Below are 21,016 nucleotides of genomic sequence, written 5' to 3' on the forward strand. Positions count from 1 at the left end.
GTAGATCCCCATTCCCATTGAGCCCAATAGGGCTCAATGGGAATGGGGGGCTCGGATGCACCGGCAACGTTCGTAACGGTGCCGGTACAGCCAACGAACTGTGCTCGCGGGTGCCGCACGGCCTACCAGGTCAGACCTGGTGGGCTGGCAGGCACACGCAAGCACAACTCTTACTATGGCGGTACGGTAGCAACGGTGCCAGTAGCTTACCAGCACCGTTGTTACCATACAGCCATAGTTGTAATGATGCCCAGTCTGTGACTAAAGGAATGAATATCCATTTACAACTGTGGGTCACTTTTTCATTGTTGCCTGAGACAGTTTCATGCTTCAGCCCGACCCTGTGAGCCACCCCTATCATTTCTACGAATCTAAAAAAAAAAAAAAGTTTTTTTTTTTTTTAAAAAATTCATGCTGAGATCTCAGGGCCCCCCAGGGATGCACCCGCGGACCCCTAGGGGGTCGCGACCCACAGTTTGAATACCGCTGGGCTAAAGCCAAAAAAAAGGAGTGAGTGCAGACACACAGAAGAGACAGAAGGGAAAACACAGAGAGCAGCTAGCCAGAGGGACAGTCAGGAAGTGCGGAGAGAGCAGAGCAACTATTGAGTATCAAGGTGCAGAGGGAGGGACCTGGAAAGAGTGGGAACAGGAGCAAAGGAAAGGTACGGAGGTTGCATTTGAAGTGAACTCCTTTCTTTGATCAGTTATGGGAAAAGGCGTTGCCAGGGGACAGATCGGCTTTATACGGGCGTGGCTTAATGCCCTTTTTTGACTTTACTTAAAGGTGTGCCCTCTCTACATTGTAGTGCCCTCTGCTGAAGCCCAAAGAGTACATGCAGTAGTCCCATAGAACCTAATTCAAATTTCCGAAACGTCAAGGGTGTCACCTCGCACCACTCACATGATCCGAGAGTGTTCATCTGGGACAATGCAAGGAGCAGGGCTGCCAACAACGCTGCGCAGTGAAGATTGGCATTCATCTCGCGAGCACGTGCTGCATGTCAGGTGGCATTGATGGGATTACTCAGTGTTGTGCCTATATAACTCCACACCGCTCCCAAGAGTGAATTGGTAAATTGGGCACACCTGTTCAGCCCATGACCTCTCTGCTGTGATGGATTCCGAGAGTGTCAATTAAGCCCACATTTATTTTTCTGTGGAAGTTGGCACCAGCCGATGGGCATGGGGGTTGCTCGACCCAATTACTCAATTTGATTTAATGTCGAATCTGCAAACTATAGTTATTTTTCGGGTGCTGTTACATTTCAGATTGCATTGTGCAGGTAGATTGGTATATTCCACTCTCGGGAGGAAATGCATGGCCGAGTGGATGCAGATCCTCTCTGTGAGGGCTGGCAGTGAAAAACATGGCGCCCGTTTCACTGCGTTGGTACTGAGAGAACTCCAATAGAACACGTTTCCCCTACTGCCAGTGCACAGCTGATGGGGTCCAACAACAAGGCGTGTTAAAGATCACTCCTCTGGAGGCTGCAGACAAGATCCTCACACATGTTATGGTTGCCATCTCTGATGAGGAACAATCCTTGACTTCAGAGGAAGTTCCTTTGAGGCAATTCCAGAACCTTTCCTCTTCTGTACCTCCAGGGCTTGAGCAAATGAAGAATGTATTGTCTCCACAACGGGAGTAACGCAAACAGGACCAATATTCCTAGAGGTTTGATTTATGAATACCCAAGACCACGGTACCGTGTTGTCATCGGCCTGCCCCAGAGCGCTGGCAGGCGAATGAAGAGGCACTGAGGACGGGGGTAGAGTTTGCCAAAGCAGCGACGTGCAGGCCCAGCCGCGGCTGTGAGCTCAAACAGAGCTGCACACATAGGGGCAGAGGCGTTGCTAGGGGGAGTTAAGGGGATTGTACCCCCGGGTCTCTTGGTTGTAGGCCCAGATAAAAGCTCAGCGGATACAACCAAAAGGCTAGCTAGCCCCGGGTCCTGACAGTCCCAACATTAGTGTAGCCCCAGATCTTTTCTAGGCGTAGCAACACCCCTATATAGGAGGCCGAGGAACATCCGGACATTCTCCAGTAAAATTGTGGAAACACCCACAATAAACCCTGAATGCAATGCCCTCAAACTTAAATTGAATGTTAGTCAAATTCTCACCCCAATATAAGTCCCAGACACAGAGTGCGCCCCCCATGGCTTCTCCCCACCATAACGCTCAGCTACTAAAAGGGTCGACAATGACACCACCCAAAACCTTGGGGAGAATCCCAAAAAAAACACAAACCGCACACCTGTCTTCACAATTTAACGCAGAGCCAGCCTCCTGAAATTAAAAGTCAAAAACTGCTTTACTTAAGCCATATAACTCGAGCAGGGTGGCATTCGCTTGATATTTATCGTTAGGCCCAAGGCATCACCTGACCAGTATTGCCCCTCTACAAGGATTATATTGCTACTAGTACCCCGGCACGTTTTACCGAGGTAATAATAGTAAATAAAGTTGAGAGTAGTGTTTATCGTTTCTCAACTTGGGAAAAAGCTACAAAACAAGAGGGCCGCAATGATCAGTGCCTTGGTGTAAAGTACTCTATAAATAAATAAATAAATAAATAAAATCAATCAATCAATGAATCGGGGAGAAGGGAACTACATATCGTCCCTTCTCCCTTTCCATGGCAGACATTCCCTGGAAGGAGGTGCGCCTGGAACACTGAGTGTTCCCGGCGCTGAGGAGGGACAGAGGAGGGTAAGGAAAGTGGGGAGGTAGTGGCGGCGGGTTGGGAGTGTGGATATTGGGGTTGGGCGTGGGGGAAGGAGGAATAAGGTTGCGGGGTGTGCACTTACCTGATTCCCAACGAGGGAAGGTGGCAGCCTCCAGCTCTGAGAAGGCTTGGAGCAGAGTTTTACCATGAGGTAAAGCCCCCATTCTGAGCCCCTGATTGGCTGGGAGGCCGCCACACACCCCTCACGGGTACTAATAAAAGAGGGAATATGGAATGTCCTCCTGTTTGAATGTCATTTAACATTGTTTATGATGGTGTGGAATTGTAGAATATGAAAAGCTTAATATCAGTTTTAGGATTAAGTATTATGAAAAAAAAATGTGCACCAAAATGGTTGGACCTGAATTAGTTACATTAATTGTAACAGGAACACAATATTTTTACAATGAAAATGTTGTACAAATATTAATTTAAGACTGTAAAACGTGCAACCAGCAGATTTTCCTCCTATCGTAAAATCCGGACAGCATCAAAAATCAACAGAATGATGATACATCACAACCAAGCAAAATAGAATAATTTATTGTGTTCTGTGTGGCTGAAAAAAGGGTTTATGTACGTTAGTGGGCTACAAAGTAAAGAAGGAAGGATGGATCTGGTTAGTTAAGCCCTTGCTCTAGAAATCAGTAGGTAAACTGTAAGTCACAGGTTCAAATCTCAGCAGATCCATCTCAGCCTTTAATCGATAGGTCGATAATTGATAGGATTTAGGTTCAGAACATGATACAGTGTAGTTGGGGGGTTAAAAGAGCACCTGTTATTAACAGTAATACAAAATACTGTAGAAAAAAGAGCTCGGTAAAAGGCAAATTAATATTGTTGATAACAGTTACTGTCGGTTTTCTTTCAGATATTTGGAGTTTGGGTGTGGATCCTGGTTGCGGCTACCAGGGTGTGGATACCCATTAGCCAAGGATGGGTTATGTACGTGTCCGTGAGCTCCTTCGTCTTCTCCCTGCTACTGCTCATGGTGTACCTTTTCGGACTTCATAAAAATAACTGTGGCACCTGGAGAATAGTGGTAAGAGTGACCAGCCAAATATTTTGATGCACTGTGATTTAATAATGTCTGACTTTCCTTTTCCGGTCCTGCAAGTACAGAATACTTTTTGGGTTATGGGGTTACTCTATTCTTGCCCTGCCTCTATCTGAATCTGCTGGACATTCCTCAACACTGCATCTTAATCAACACATTAATTTCCTTGCTGTATAACACTGGAAACATAGTCAAATGTTTAGGTTCTATCCTTGATGCAGGTTTTCACCTTCTTCCCATGCAGGGGTTTATTGTAATCAAATGTGGCAGGGATAAACCAGTACATTTATTCCAGATGTAATGTAAAATAATCCCACATAGCGCCCTTCTGCCAATAATGTTGGCCTGGCTGCGCATGGCTCTGTAAGAAAGGTGGGCAGGGTGTGTTAGCCAGATAGCTGCAAGGCAGATGCAGACACCTTTGGTGTTGATGGATGCAGGTCGGAAGTACCCGTTACCTGTGTGCCTATATGAACATCTCTTTGCTGTTTGTGGATGGTACCGACTGGGCAGGTTAGCCACATGGGCAGCCCCCGAAATGTGGAGTGCCAATATTGACAGCATGGTTGTTGATAGAAGATGGATAGGGTCTCGATCTGTTAAGTATATGACATCTAGAGGTCTTCTCAAGGAGTTTGGGAGGTCTAAGAATAGTAATGAGGAGGTAGTTGAGGGATGCGATGTGTGGTGGGAGTGAGGGTGTTGTCAATTCCTGGCTTTAGGTTGTAGATTTCACTGAGATTAAAGTGTGGACCAGTGTCAAGAAGCTGATGATCAATGAATGAAATTGGTTTCCCACAGGGGGAAGAAAGTGGGAACTGAAAAGCCAAATCTTGAACCGTTTCCTGAGAGTCAGGGAGTTCACCTCTATGCAGAGAGGTTTGGGTAGGATATTCCACAGTTTATTGGCCAGAATTCAAAAAGAGGACCTTTCTTGCTGTTTCTGTTGAAGTTGGGGGCTAGTATTAATGTAGCATTGCTGGACCTAAGTGTTCTGGAAGGAGTATAGTGTTGAAACTTACTTTTGAAGGAGGAAGGGCCCCTCCAGGGTATGAACAATGGGCGATGCATAAGGTTTTGAAATTAACCCTTTTTGTGATGGGTAGCCAGTGGAGAATACGAATGCTGGCGTGGTATGTTGAAATCACCTAATTCTGAGAAGTAATCTCTCTGCTCCTTTTTGAGCTCTTTGAAGTTTCCTCATTAGGTAATCTGGGAGTCTGAGATAGAGGCTGCTTGCATAGTCTAGTTTGGATAGTGTTAGAGAAATTATGGCTATGGCCCTATGGGACCAATTTTACTCAAGGTAAAATGCAGCTGGGAGAAACAGCTTCTGATGATGGCTTTGACGTGTGGATCTAGAGGGAGGGTGTTGTCCATTGTCAGCCAAAACACATTTCTATGGTTGATGGGTTTGAGCAAGGGCCCATCTCGTCATGCCAAGAGATTGTGGTGGAGTTAGAACATACAGGATTACAGAGCATCAGTTCTGTTTTGCCAGTGTTGGGGTTTAGTCTGTTTGTTGTCATCCATGCATCCACCTGTGCAGGGCAGTTTTTAATGTCTGTGGCGTTTTTGTGATGGATGATTCACAAATGTGTAGATTATTTGTGTGTCATCTGCATAGTTGTGAGCAGAGATACAAGATTTATTTATGATGCCGAGTAGGGGCGTCATGTAGATGTTGAAAAGTAGAGGTTGGTGTGAGTGTGAATTCTTGGGGTACTCTGCAGATAAGTGGGTGAGGCCTGCAATTGTAGAGTTCCAAGATAGCGGTTTCCTGTCTACCCGTGGTGATCCAGTGTATCGTTGTTGCTTTAAAACCAATATCTTTCAGTCTTTTTTAGTAGGATCTCGTGACTGATGGTGTGAAAAGCTCCTCTCAGAGTTTTAAAAAATCTGCAAGTGTACCCCAGATGGAGCACAGAGTCAATTCTGCAGTTCTAGAAAGTCTAAATACATGGTGTGCCTCATTCAGGAGTTGGTTTGTTCCGATGGAATCCTGTAGTTGACAAGATATGCATTTTTCAAGAGGTTTCCGTTAAAGGGGTGTTTGAGGTAGGGTGATAGCTGGCTGGATCATATGGGTCAGCCTTGGGCTTTGGTCTGACGTATAATTAATTAATTAATTAATTAATTAATCCTTTATTACCTGCTTAACACCGTAGACCAGTCTCTAAGCACTGGACCAGGATTCAAATCCGTGTTGCTTTGCAATGTCATGCTTCCAGGACAAACACATTGCTCCTGAGCTATCCTCCCAGACATATGCAGATTTCAACCGAGCTAGGACTCTTCGGGTGCTGACGGAGTGAGTCATTGCGGAGGGATAGGAAGATGGGTGCTTACTCTGGAGATTTCATAATTGATTTGCAAAGATTGGAGGGACATGGATCTCGAGAGATCCTGATGGGTTTCATGAACCAATGTTAGCTCATAGGTCCTCTGCAGACAGAAGGCAGAAAGTCAATAGAGAGGAGGTAGAGGGAGGTGTTGGTGGAATCTCATTGTTGGCATGTGGGTGGCAGCATCCTTCATTTGCACAGTGATCCTGGATGTCAAGGATCTTTTGTTGTGCAGCAATCTGCTCACAGAGTTCTTGTGTGGGGGTAAGGGTTGCGTTCAAGGCTGTCAGGTTTTTTAATTAGCTGATTATGGTATACATGTCCCTTCTGCTGTGATGCACCAAATGACTGTGTTTGAAGCAGTGTGCTTTCTTTGCGTTGAGTACTTCAGCCCTGTAGAAGCGTAACTGTTGATGGTAGGTGAATTTGCATACCGTGTAGATTGGCTTTCCTCCAGATTTTCTCAGTTTTCTTATTTTAAGTAATTTAGTCAAGGGGTGAATCATTTGGCTTGTATCTTTCTTGGAGAGTTTTTGAAAGGTTTCTTATGGGCAAAACAGTGCAACGCGGAAATAATCCACTTGTGAATGTGGCAGAGTTTTGCATCCAGTGTGGTTGTTGGTCTATCAGAGGAGATGGTACATTTGGTTTCTTCTGGTCTTTCTATTAGGGAGTTGATGTGTATTTCTTTCTATGATCTCGTCATAGTCAAGGTTTCTTTTGAAAGGTCTTGTGAGGTGTGGTGACTCTGTGAGTATCATGAACGGGATATGTAAGTGATCTCCCCAGGGAAGGTGAACTGGGGAGCAGATGGTGATTATGTTTTCATTACAAAAATGTCATCCAGAGTGTGTCCAGCTATGTGGGTGGGACCCTTAACCATCTGTTTGAGATGTAATGCAGTAAGGTTCGCTCCAAGTGACTTTGTAATAGCGTCTTCTTTCTCAAGACGGATGTTTAAATCTCCAAGTATAGTTAGTAGTTGGCGCTCTACAGGCAGGATGGCGACAGCGAGTTTGTCAGCAAAGTGTGGGCTGTAGGAGGGAGGTCTGTAGATCAAGGGGAAGCTTAGTGTAACTGGGAGATGAGCAGGTCAGATAGAGCGATTCACAGTATGGAATGATGTCAACGCAGGGTGCTGAGACTTCAAAGGAGTCTCTGTGCACCAGAGTTATGCCACCTCATCTCCTATTGTTGAGATTAGCACAGCTGATCTTAAAGCCTGATCGGATACTCACATGGATAACCAGCAACTGATCATCTGAGAGCCAAGTTTCTGTGATGAAGAGTACGTCTATTTGGTCTTCGGAGAGAGAAGGTACAACATTTCTGTGTAGTGCATGGAGACAGAAAATGTATTAATCAGGAGGCATCGTGATCTTGTAATTGATGGGTGGGTTTGACTGCTTGTACCTGTGCAGTTGGGTTATTCAAGGTTGCTTTTGTTAGTTTCCCAGAGGTCCATGTTACAGCTTTTAGATTCAAGGATGCTCAGGAGGCTATCCTGGCTGAGTTTCTCTCAGTTTCTGCTGCTTGGTTGTGGTGGATAGTTGAGAGGTCTAGCGATGAATGGAGTGACAGGTATTGTCTTGTGGTTGGCTAAATGGCTGTCAGGGTAAATGCAGACAAGGATGTCAGTGCATTGGAAGGTCCTTTTCCTCAGACCAATTTTTGGTCATAGTAATGTAGCTCAGCTGGGTTCTTCTGGAGGTATCTGGAGATAAAAGCTGTCAATGGTCTCTTGAGGAGAGATTGTGGGAAGCCTGTATGATATGATATGATATGGCATTTGTAACGCGCCTATACACAAGTGTTTCAAGGCGCAACGAGGCAGGGGGGGGGGAACAAAGGGGAGACAGACAACGATCCTACTAGGCCAGGTGTCATTCAGATTGCGCAAGTGCAAGGGTAGAGGGGAAGGGAAAAGTGCAAGGGGGAAAGGGAGAGGGGAAAGTGCAGTACAGGGTTAGTAGAATAAACGATAAATAATAAGGGCCAGCTGGTGGCAAGTGCAAGGTAAGTGCAGACAAGTGCTGGGAGGAGGGGCTGTGGGATACAGAGACAGTCCCGCAGTGCAGGGGTTGCCAGGGAGGCAGTGCAGGGAGAGTGGCTGGGCCAGGGACCGAGATCGGTGAGTGGCCCTGTTGCAGATTCAGTGCAGTTTCAGTAATTTTAGCAGAGGAGAGGGGGAGAGAAAGCGGAGGCAAAGAGGAAGGTTTTGAGGTGCTTCCGGAACCGGAGATGGTTCTCCTCAAGTTTCAGGGAGGCAGGAAGGCTGTTCTAGAGGGAGGCCCCTGCTGCAGAGAGAGATCTACCCCCAAATCGTTGCTTGGAGAAGCGCCTGACCCTGAGGGATTTGGAGGCGGATGAGCAAAGAGCTCGAGAAGGAAGATATTTAGGAAAAGAGAGTTGAAGGTATGTTGGCCCAAGGCCCCAGAAGGCCTTGTGGACAATACAGAGGGTTTTGAACTTAATCCTAGCAGCCACTGGGAGCTAGTGTACTGATTTCAGTCCTGGAGAGATACGGTCCCTGGGCTTGAGGCCAAGGACAAGTCTTGCAGTCCTGTTCTGGATGATTTGCAAAGGGCGGAGAGTAGAGGCAGGCAGATTTAGATAGAGACAGTAGTCCAGCTTCGAGAGAACCAGGGCTCTAGAGACAGTGAGCTTCTGGGGGAAGGAGAGGAAAGGAAGGATACCACTGAGGAGGTGTAGCTGGTAGTGTGACTTCTGAGAGACGTCAGATATGTGAGGAGAGAAAGAGAGTGTGGAGTCGAAGATGACCCCATGGTTTTTTGCCTTGAAGGTATGAGCAGGAAGAGGACCAAGAGAGGCCGGCCAGAGAGCTGCAGGGAAGGAGGGAGTGGGTAGGCCGATGAGTAGAATCTCAGTCTTACTGTCATTAAGGCATAGGTCGTTGGCGGCAAACTTTTCATGGATAGCAGAAAGACAGTCAGAGATGAGGGAAGGGGAAGAGGAGGCCGGGTGTAGCCTGAAAATGAGCTGGGTATCATCTACATAGCACTGAAAGTTGGGGCAGAGAGCGGTGATGCGGTGGGCAAGAAATGCCAGATACTGGTTGAACAGCCAGGGAGAGAGGTTAGATCCCTGGGGGACACCACAGGTAGAGAAAAAGATGTCAGAGAGGAAGGACCCCAGTTGGACCTCGGAGGGTCGATTGGAGAGGAAAGAGGTCAGCCACGCCAAACCTGACCAGTGATACCTAGGTTATCACGGAGACGGTTGAGCAGGATGGTATGGTTGACAGTATCAAAGGCAGAAGAGAGATCAAGCAAAATGAGAACACATGGGGTGTTAGAGTCAAGGTTCGAGAGCAGGTCCTCACGGATGTTCAGGAGAGCAGTTTCTGTGCTTCTGGCAGCTCTGAAGCCAGACTGATGGTCATGAAGACTACCAACAGATTCAGCATGGAGATTAAGCTGGGAGATGGCCAGTTTCTCTAGGAGCTTGCCCAGGAAGGGAGTGATAGAGATTGGGCGATAGTTAGCCGGGCAGGAGGGGTCGGAAGAGGGTTTCTTAAGAAGGGGGTGCACAAGGGAGTGCTTGATGGGGGATGGGAAGACTGCAGAGGCAAAGGAGTGATTGCAGAAGTCAACTAGGGCAGGAGCCAAGGAGTCGATGTGGTTCTTGATAGTTTTGGAGGAACAGGGGTGGACCTGTTTTGACAAGACTTTCATAGATCGGACTTGTCTCGAAACCTCGTCAGCAGCAAAAAAGGGGAAAGGCAGAGAAGGAGGGAGGAGGGGTGGCTGCAGAAGGGTCAGAGGAAGGGCAGGGAATATAGAGGGAGAGGTGATAGGAGGAGATTGAGGACAGGATGTCCTGAGTTTTTGAAATGAAGTGGGAGGCCAGTGCCATGCAGAGGGCCTGGGAGGGGATAGGAGAGGTAGAGACTGCAGCAGGGTTGGCCAGCTCCTGGCAGATTTTAAAGAGTTCGGCCGAGTTGTTAGATGCCGCAGAGATGCGGGCTTGGATAAGGGCTCACTTCTTGGTGAGAACGGAGAGCCGGTATTGCTTTTGGAGCAGGCGGCAGGCCAGTTTGTCAGAGGATGAACATGAAGCACGCCATTTCCTCTCTGCCACCCTGCACTTGCGTTTAAGGGTGACGAGATCCGAGTCATACCAGGAGTTACATTTGGCTTTGGGCTTCAGGCGGATTCTCATGGCAGGGGAAAGGATATCAAGAGTATCAGATATAGCAGAGTGGAGAGCAGAGAGGGCTGTGTCAGGGCGGGAGTCAGCTGAAGGGGGAGGGTGGTGCGAGAAGGTGGCAGCGAAAGCCTCAACTGGCACGCGCTTCATGGGTCGGATGACTGAGAAGGAGGGTGTCAGCGATGAGGGTGGCTTTGCCTGTGGGGTAGGGAAGATGAGGTGGGAGGATAGGAGAAAGTGATCACTCTAGGAGAGAGGAGTGGAGAGAGGGACAGAGAGGGGAAGGTCAGAAGAGAACAGAGCATCAAGAGTGTGCCCTGCAGAAAGAGTCGGCCCAGACGGGAGAATAGAGAGTGAGAGAGAGTCGCAGAGGTTGCAAAAGAGTCCAGAGGGGGGACAGGAGGCATCCAGGTGGATGTTGAAGTCTCCAAGAAAGAGGAGTTGAGTGGTTGAGGACAGGAGTGAGGAGGAGAGGTCTGCCCACTCGGAGAGGAAGGAGGAAATTTTACCAGGTGGCCGATAGATAGTAGCCACGGTAAGGGAATGGCTAGGAGAGAGAGAGAGAGTCGGCAGAGAAGGCATGCAAAAGAGGAGTAGGTCTGCGTAGGAGTGACAGTGGCAGGAATCCACTCAGGGAAGATAAGGGCCACACCCCCCCCAGCATAGTTGGGCCTGGGCACGGAGAGGATCTTGTAACCGTCAGGTAGGCATGTGTCAAAGCTGGTGACAGAGCTGGCCGTGAACCATGTCTCAGTGAGACCGAGAACGTCAAGGTCCAGTTCCTCAAGAAAGCGAAAGATATCAGAGGAATGTTTGACGGCAGAGCGAGAGTTAAGAGTGGCAATGTGGAGAAGGTTGCCATCCTTGAAGGACTTCCGGGGAGGGGTACAGATCAGAGGTTCACCCTGTGGAGGTGAAGAAGGAGCCTGAGAGGGGGCAGGGTGGGAGGGTGGAGGCAAGGTAGCCGAGGACAGAGGAGGGGGACAGCAGGAGAGGAAAGGAAGTTGATGAGGTGCGGGAAGAGTCTATCAAAGAGGTGAAGGTTCGCCTGAGAGCCTTGGACCAAGACGGTCCCATTAGCATAGACATTAATGATGGCCTTAGAGGAGTGGAAAGGGGCCTATAGGACATCCCAACGGGTGCCACCATTAATGGGAGAAGAGGAGAAAGGACAGAGCACAGAGACCACATGAAGGGTCCATAGGTCAGGTGAAGGCACGAAAAAGAGGATGTCAGTGAGAGTTTCCTTGGAGGGGCACTAGTGCAGGTGTCAGCGATAGGGAGGCCTGGGTTGGAGACCAGGATGTCCTTTTTAAACATTTTCCTACCAGATTTAGTGAGGAGAGCAGGATAGTCAATGGAGAAGCAGTTAGAGAAGATAGGCGAGATAGAGAGCACCATGGAATAGGAGGGAGAGGGGGGGAAGACAGACAAGAGTAAGCGGATAGGAAGTGAGCGGCAAGCCCTAATTTACCACATTTCAGAACAACAGTAAACACAGTAAATGCGAATTAGGTACCCAGTGGAGAGGCCACCTAAGTTTGAGAATCCTGCTAGGGAGAAAAAAGTCCTAATTTACCACATTTCAGAACAACAGTAAGCACAGTAAATGCGTATTAGGTACCCAGTGGAGAGGCCACCTACGTTTGAGAATCCTGCGAGGGGAGAAAAAAGTCCTAATTTACCACATTTCAGAACAACAGTAAGCACAGTAAATGCGTATTAGGTACCCAGTGGAGAGGCCACCTAAGTTTGAGAATCCTGCGAGGGGAGAAAAAAGCCCTAGTTTACCACAAATTGCGGAACACAGTGAAGTGTAGACACCATGCGAATGAAGTGAACAGGTGTAGGTTGGGTGGGCCGGGAGAGCAGGTGGAGCTAACAAGATGGAGCGGCGGAACGGTACCTGGCGTCCCCTGCGGACACCTGCAGACACACATGGAACCGCAGCCGTAGGAGCCGCCCTTTGCCTCAGGGGCCCTTAGCTGAGGGGGGCTGCTCAGGGGGGTAAGATTTAAAGGCAGGAAGAGGAGAGGAAGTGGAGGGGGTGTGGGCGGGCAGGGAGGCGGGAAGGGAGAGGGGAGAGGAGGACCAGGAAGTGGCAGCAGGGGGAGGGGGGGCAGGGGGCAGCACAATACGCATGGAGCGCGAGAAATCAACAGTGCCTGAAAATAAAATTTAAATTACACACTCACTGGAAGCCCACGGGACCTGGAAGGGCAAGCCTCACTTCTGGCCACACAGGGCTGCGGGCGACCGCTCGATCCCGCTCAGCTCAACAAAGAAGCGAGCGTGGAGAGCGGCCGTCGCGTAGTCCTGGAGGGACCAGGAGAAGACCAATCAGAGGGGGGGTGGGCGGTCAGGGAAGCGGGAAGGGAGAGGGGAGAGGAGGACCAGGAAGTGGCTGCAGGGTGAGGGAGCAGCACAACGCGCACGGAGCGTGAGAAATCAACAGTGCCTGAAAATTAAATTGAAATTACACACTCACTGGAAGCCCACGGGACCTGGAAGGGCAAGCCTCACTTCTGGTCACACAGGGCTGCGGGCAACCGCTCGATCCCGCTCGGCTCAACAAAGAAGCGAGCGTGGAGAGCGGCCGTCGTGTAGTCCTGGAGGGACCAGGAGAAGACCAATCAGAGGTGGGGTGTGCGGGCAGGGAGGCAGGAAGGGAGAGGAGGACCAGGAAGTGGCTGCAGAGGGTGGGGGGGCAGGGGGCAGCACAGTGCGCACGGAGCACGAGAAATCAACAGTGCCTGAAAATAAAATTTAAATTACACACTCACTAGAAGCCCACGGGACCTGGAAGGGCAAGCCTCACTTCTGGCCACACAGGGCTGCGGGCGACCGCTCGATCCCGCTCAGCTCAACAAAGAAGCGTGCGTGGAGAGCGGCTGTCACGTAGTCCTGGAGGGACCAGGAGAAGACCAATCAGAGGGGGGGTGGGCGGGCAGGGAAGCGGGAAGGGAGAGGGGAGAGGAGGACCAGGAAGTGGCTGCAGGGTGAGGGAGCAGCACAACGCGCACGGAGCGCGAGAAATCAACAGTGCCTGAAAAGTAAATTGAAATTACACACTCACTGGAAGCCCACGGGACCTGGAAGGGCAAGCCTCACTTCTGGTCACACAGGGCTGCGGGCAACCGCTCGATCCCGCTCGGCTCAACAAAGAAGCGAGCGTGGAGAGCGGCCGTCGTGTAGTCCTGGAGGGACCAGGAGAAGACCAATCAGAGGGGGGGTGTGCGGGCAGGGAGGCAGGAAGGGAGAGGGGAGAGGAGGACCAGGAAGTGGCTGCAGAGGGTGGGGGGGAAGGGGCAGCACAGCGCGCACGGAGCACGAGAAATCAACAGTGCCTGAAAATAAAATTTAAATTACACACTCACTAGAAGCCCACGGGACCTGGAAGGGCAAGCCTCACTTTTGGCCACACAGGGCTGCGGGCGACCGCTCGATCCCGCTCAGCTCAACAAAGAAGCGTGCGTGGAGAGCGGCTGTCACGTAGTCCTGGAGGGACCAGGAGAAGACCAATCAGAGGGGGGTGGGCAGGCAGGGAGGCGGGAAGGGAGAGGGGAGAGGAGGACCAGGAAGTGGCTGCAGAGGGAAAGGGGGCAGGGGGCAGCACAACACGCACGGAGTGCGAGAAATCAACAGTGCCTGAAAATAAAATTTACATTACACACTCACTGGAAGCCCACAGGACCTGGAAGGGCAAGCCTCACTTCTGGCCACACAGGGCTGCGGGCGACCGTTCGATCCCGCTCAGCTCAACAACGAGTTTCAGGGTGCCCCATTAGAACAGTAGTGAGGGCTGCTTCCAATTCTCTCCTTGTTCCTTCTTCCTGGCTGATTTTGGTGTCTTTGCATTTTGTTCTAAGCATCCTGCCACCATGCTTTCACATGGGCAGCATGATGGGCATACTATGATGTAGTCTACTATTGTATCCACAATTGATTGCGATAATGCCTCCTACAGCTAATGTGCCACCTGAAGTCCTTGTGTGCCTCCATTTAGGAAACATAAATAGGAAATCCCATCCCCCTGTTCCCAAATACACTTTGCTTACTTCCAGCACTGCCAGTGACTGCCTTCATTTGACTGCTCTAGACCAGACAAACATTCACAAAATGGCCCTAGATACCTGCAAGTGGATACCCCCTGCAGTTCCCCTCCCTATTCCGTTGATCCCTTCAATGTCTACCAAGGTCTTCTTTCTTTATGTGAGTGCACAACTAGATAAAGTTATGTGCTCAAGATGATTTTACACCATTGGGAAATAAATCACAATGAAGGACTTCTTCTTAAAGTTGGGATCCAAGTCGAGAACAGACAAAAACTTAAAGAGACAAGACAAAATAGACCTACCATTGGGAGTGTCCGATAGAAGTATTCCGGAAGCTCTTCCCTTCCTTGAAAAATATTTGGTTATCTGTGAAGACAGACATTCTGCTATAACTGATTTTAGTAAAATCAAATCAATGGGGGAAACTGGTATAGATTTGGTGGGTGAGCTGGCCTCTATATTGACTGAACACCTAACGTTTGATTTAATGGAAGAACGGGCCAATTCCAATGATGGCGAATTACATGAAAAGTTAAGAGTTATGTATGATAGAATAAAGTTAACTGCTCTGACTATACCAGCCCTAAATCTAGTGCTAAGCTTGATTGCGAAATTGTATGAAAACATAAGTGATACTGTAAAGACAATTGTTATTGAAATTGGAGATCAAAAACTGGGGCTGGAAGTAATAGTGGATATGTTGGGAAAATATTCCACTAGGAATGCACCAAACGAAATTGGTGTCTTCTATGGAAACATTGAACCAGAAAGTGGAAAGGCACTCAAACATAACTGAACTGCATCATCGTTTGATTGCAACTCAATCTACAATGAACATAGTTAGAGAAAAACCAACTGATGTAGCTGACGAAACTCTTGAGACGCCCAGGACCAAACTCCTAAGGAACGGGGGTAGTAATGGTCAGGGCTGCTACCGCTTTGCAAATTAGCCAAAATGATGCCTCAAATGTTGTTTCTTTGCAGGAAAGGTCAGGGAATAAAGTGCCGAACCATGTCCAGGAATCAACAAAAAGGGCAAAAGTTGATGTTGCCCTAGACAAAAACACGGAGAAAAAGAAAAACAAATCTTAAAGGCTCAAGAAAGTACATGAGAAATATGGATCTATTAGAGGAAGTAAGAACAGAGGATGAGTTGTCTAGGAACCAGAAAATAGAGGCGAAGAGCACAGGAGGAGATAAAAATAGTGTAAATGAATGAAATGCATTACATGGAAGGAAGGCCGAGATAGAATTGGCCATCCAGACTTGGAGATTGTTGATAATTATCCAGGTCAAACTTTAAATTGTGAGTCTGAAGCAGCTGATAATTTGCAGACAAATATAGTGGTCAATTCAACTAGGGGTACTAAGAGAAAGATATTGCCTCAACATCTGGAAAAATGGACTCAAGTTAACATGCAGACCCGCGTGGATTGGAAGGTATTGGACCCACAACAAGCTCAATCAAAAAAGTGGTCAATTGAATAAACCCAAATCACCAGTGGAACATTGGGTGCCAATCTTCCTAATGGGGACAAATAAACCTAAGGCGAGTTTGGCTGCTGAAACTCAGACACTTTCGAACTCGCTGTCCTCTCATTTGCAAACTCAATCCAAATCAACTATGGTAAAGGATTCAAATGCTCGGAGGTAAGGAATTTGGAGTCAACTGGTTTAATATCTGCACCTCAAATTACAAGTAAATGAGAAGAGGCTAATAAAGGCGATGCTATTGGTAGCAAGGAAGAATTTTCAAAATCCCTTTTTGTTCGCCTCCATGTATGGTTGGAACATCTGTCGAATACTGGAGATCAAATGACATCAAACAGACAGTCCATTTTGAAGCTGTTGAAAGAGGTTCCAGAACTGTACTTGTTCTCTTCCTATGACATTGATTATATTCACTTCCTATATGAAAACGTTATAAATGTTGTGGAGATTGGGCTTCAATCACGATTAGAGGTGAATGCTCTTCTGTCAGCAGGAGGAGTGTTTTTGGAGAAGGGTTTCCAAATCTCTATTAGCAAACCAAGTATAAAGACAAACTTTGAAACAAGGGGCATAGGTTCAACCTCAGCTGAGAGGAGTACAAGAAATCAGGAGAGATAAATGGCGGTGTCAATGATAAAGGTTAATGAAGAGGTGAGGAAAGGAAGAAGTAAGGTGTGGAGTCTGTTGCCAGAGATCTTGACCCAAGTCTTCCAGAATTTAGACAAAAATAATGCTTTACTTTAGTCAATGATGGTTTGGATGTTTTGTGTGGTACACAAGGGCTTACAAAAGTTTAATTGAGGGGAATTCTGGGGATGACATCTTCGGCTCCTTTGATTTAGTCTTGTTACAGGAAATGTGGCTGTTGTCGGAATTGAGGCTGGATGGCTTACCATCTTGAGTCAACTGGCGATTAATAGTAACGGTGGTCGCACGTTATGTGGATTAATAACTGCCTCTCGTAATTCCAAAATAACAAACATGAAAAAAATAGTAAATTCCAACTATGGTATCAAAGCCAGTAGAATAGAGCTCAAAGGGAAATATTGTGAACCGATAATTGTAGTGATTAATCTCTATCATAACCCTGCATGTTCGATTTGAATGACTTCTTTGAAGAACTAGCCGAAATTCTGTCAGAGGATGCAGGCCTGGGCGAGGGCTCGAGTATTTTGATAGAATGGGACCTTAACACATGCTGCTTCGATCTAGGATTTCAGAAGTGGGGGTTGGCACAGGAGGAGAAAATGGGAAGAATTGGTTAAGGTTCTTTAACGAATGGAAGTTGATTGTCTGTAATGGCCAGAGGAAATCAGTCATTGACTATATAATCCTCTCTAGAGATCTCTTCAAATCTAGTTCTCGGATGCAGGTAAGATCTACCAAGAGAAGTGACCACAGTATGCTAACCCCCAGGATGCTCAATGGTGCTTGCCCTGATGTGGGAAGGTATGAGGGTAACGTTGTGGTGAACAAGGGAGGAAATTGTTTGGCGAGGTTTCGACAAGATGGGCAAAAATTCAGTCGAAATCAGAAAATGTCCTTAGTAGTTAAATCAGAGGAACAATTGAGAGTAGAATGCCAAATGGATACATTCAGACACTTCTTTTGGGAGTTAGATAACCCACAACTAGGAGGGCCAAAGATTGCACCCAGTCACAAGTACCAGTTCAATCAAATAACATGCAACATGAAATTGGAATTAAGAAAACACATTAATCTGAAAATTAAAACTCCTGAACTGGGTGCTTTTCTACGGGGGAAGAAAACTTTAAACAACTCATTTTGAAATTGGAACAGGGCTTGTCGATATCTGAAAAATGTACAACAGGGGGAACATATGGTACAAAATCTCATTACAAAGAACACACAACATCTTTGGTCACTAGTAAATGGTAGTAGGATCTCACAATCATCCTATCTAACTAATTGTGTGCCGGAAGATCGATTGAGAGTGCATTTTGAATCTCAGTTTGGAGAGATTGCTCAAGATGCAGTCACATTCCACCTAGATATCCCTTTGTTCCAATGTATATCTCTTGAGGTCATGCAAAATTTAATAATGAAGTCGTCTAGCTCTAGAGCAGTATAGCCAAACAATGCATCTCAAATTCTATTTTGAAGGCCGATTTGGACTCCTGGTCACAGACATTATGGGCATGATTCACAGAAGCGTTTTATAATGGCACCATCCCATAGGAAGACATTCTGTGAATCACGCCCTATATCTCCTGTTTAAGAATTCAATTGACAGGAGACATTGTCCTGAGAGTTGGAAGTGGCAATATTAGTTCCAATCCACAAGATGGGCGATCGTGCCGATCCCAACAACTGCCGCCCGAACGCCCTTCTTGATGCGGATAGTAAAATCTTTGCAGGAGTGGTGCTTCTGGAATTGGAGAGGTGGGCCGAGACTAGTGGAATTTTGAAGAGAGAGCAAATCGGTTTTAGGAGAGGGATGTCTACAACCCTTAATAGGTTGGTAGTGAACATATTGAGGGACAGTGCATGGCAGGCAGCTAATCCACCAGTCTGCGTAGCTCTAGTGGACCTAAGTAAGGCCTTTGATACAGTCTATAGAAATCAAATGTGGCAAAAGCTTAGGGCATGGGGAATTCCATTGGGATTGTTGTCTATCTTGGTCTGTCTACATGAGAACACAAATATCCAGGTACGACTGGATGGTCAGGGGCATTTGACAAGGCAAAAATCAATGGGAGGGGAGTGAGGCAGGGATGTATGCTTGCCCCATGTCTCTTCAACTTGTACTTGGCTGACCTAAAGGACTCCCTGGAGAAACGTGCACTGCCTAGCCCAAAAATCTATGGGTGGAAGATTTGTTGGATAGCCTACGCCGGTGATGTTCTCTTGGTCAATCTTACCCACAGGTGCTTACAGCAACTTATGGGAGCCATGAGTGAATATGCGTTAGCAAATGATTTAGTAATCAAACCGGAAAAAAACAAGATAGTTAGATTCAGCAATGGGAAAAAGAAGCGGGCTAAGTACAGTTGGCTTATCCATTCAGAGAATTGAGCCTGTGTTAGAACCAGTATACTTGGGCTTTAGAATGGCCAGCCACCCTAATGCGAGCTTGGTGGAATTGGGGCAAGTACCTGGAGAGTTAATGACAAGTCTTAGTAGTGGGCCAAGTGTCTGAGAGTTGATTACAAGCAAAGAGGCAAGTACTTCACAGGTGTTCAAAATCCTTGCCAATAAAGCAAGCCCCTAAAACCGTTATGCCAATCTGCGCAAATGGGGCAAGCCCCTAAGCAGTAGATGTCTACTCTTGCCAATGGGGCAAGTTCCCAGGTAGTTGATGATGATTCTTGGCAATGGGAAGTTGGGCTGGAGAAGGGATGCAGGGTAGGAGGAGAGCTGAATTCCTCTACAGTTGCATGCCTCACCTCCCATGTCCCCTTCCCAGTCACATTGAAGGTGGTCCGCACTGCCAAGGTTTTTGGCGTTACAAAGATCCAAACATGTGAGTCCTATACAATTTAAGAAACTTGCAGTTTATCCGACACATTCCAATGAATACAGAAATGTAATGCACATGCAAAAAGTGCAATTGTTTGCAAGGCAAATGTATTTATTTTGATGGGAGTTTTATCATTTTGGTTAATTTAAGAGATTTGAAAAGCCTTCATATTGTCAAAATTCAGAATGCTAAATCCATATTGCACCCAGGCACGACATTCCGGGGCTCTTAGGCAGAGGAATTACTATGTGACATTGAATAGGTTGGAGCATGCTTAGAAAAGCGTGGAACTGAATTGTGTGACTTAGCATTGGGGGAGGCAAGAAATTCAATTGCATCAAAATGTCTGCACCATGGATGTGTCTTCCAATCATGTTTTAATGCTTTACATTTCCACCCTGTCTTTTTTAGGATGTTATTTACCATGGAATCACCGCAATTTTTTACCTGAGTGCTGCTGCCTTGCAAGCAAATGCTACAATATTCTGTGTTCAAAACATTGCAGCAAATTGCAACGGCCTGCTTGTTAACTACTATCTAAATGCATCGGCCACTGTAAGTACATACTGTCTGAAGTTGATGACTGAGAGAGAGAGAGAGAGACAGAGAGAGAGAGAGAGAGAGAGAGACAGCAAGTGAGAGAATGAGGTGGAGGCCGAACAGGGAATAGGCTACTCAATGATCTCATGTAGGCCTACCAATTTCCACAGTAGCATAGTTCTTAATGCATTTCTTCATCATCCCCTGCTTGTGAGCACAGACACTGAAAGCAGAGCTAGTGAATCCTTTTGAACACTCCCCTGCATTCATAATTTTCACCTTAGGCCTCTCACACTTCCTATGCAGCAAGATGGTTGCCAACTTCGAAGGGTTTATGGTCATTTCATCTAAAACCATTGCATCTAATGCCATTCCATTGAAATTCTTCCATCTAAGAAATGTCCATCTAATGCATTTCTCTTCTTTCTTTTTTGGGGGCGGGGGGTGCACCCTCCAAACCCCTGTTGTTTACCCTTTAAAATACACCTGAACAAAAAATTAACCCTTTACCCCCCAAAAACATGCATTAGATGGACATTTTTTAGATGGAAACATTTCGATGGAATGGTATTTTGATGGAATGGGTTTAGATAATTGACTAGATACCCTTCGAAGGATAGTTGCCAGCCTGAGCAAGGCTGCCTTTCCATGCGGGCATTGTAGAATGTAGGGCAATAGTAGACAAAGGTTGAAGGGGAACTAATGTAGTGCTGAGAAACATAATTAGGCAGTTTCTGAATAAAAGTTGAGTGCCTAAAAGAAGTTGGGGTAGCCATGAAGAAGGTCTTAAAATTGTCTCATTCGGTCACAGGAAGCAAGTGGAGGGTTTGAGAACACTTATGTGTGTTTTGAGCAGAAGATCAGACACATTTCGAACTTGATGAAGCTTCTCAATATAATGTTTAACTGATGGTTCAACCCAGAGAGAATTGGCATTGGTATGATCTAAATTAGATATTCCCGCAAAAAATATTGTTAGCATGCGTTGTGGGAAGGCAATGCAGAAAGAGTACGCCAAGTACAACTTCAAATGACTTGGGCTTGTTGGCATGTGAGAGCTCTGGTTCAAGGCACAGCTCTCCATTGCGGGGTACTCCTAGTTTTTTACCACAATTGGCAGGTGCATCGGTAAATCATCTCTTAAAAA

At 47.0% G+C, this 21,016-nt stretch overlaps 1 protein-coding gene across 1 annotated transcript in view; it reads left to right on the forward strand.

The window, feature by feature from the left end:
• MALL (mal, T cell differentiation protein like) overlaps window positions 1-21,016 on the forward strand; it is a 72,637-nt gene that overhangs the window by 49,102 nt on the left and 2,519 nt on the right. Inside the window, exons 2-3 of the mRNA XM_069606853.1 lie at window positions 3,602-3,772; window positions 19,741-19,884. Coding sequence (XP_069462954.1) covers window positions 3,602-3,772; window positions 19,741-19,884 — 315 coding nt within the window. The remainder of the gene's footprint in view (window positions 1-3,601; window positions 3,773-19,740; window positions 19,885-21,016) is intronic.

Source organism: Ambystoma mexicanum, chromosome 4p (genome assembly GCF_040938575.1).
Source record: "Ambystoma mexicanum isolate Mex_15411 chromosome 4p, UKY_AmexF1_1, whole genome shotgun sequence".
NCBI classification, from domain to species: domain Eukaryota; kingdom Metazoa; phylum Chordata; class Amphibia; order Caudata; family Ambystomatidae; genus Ambystoma; species Ambystoma mexicanum.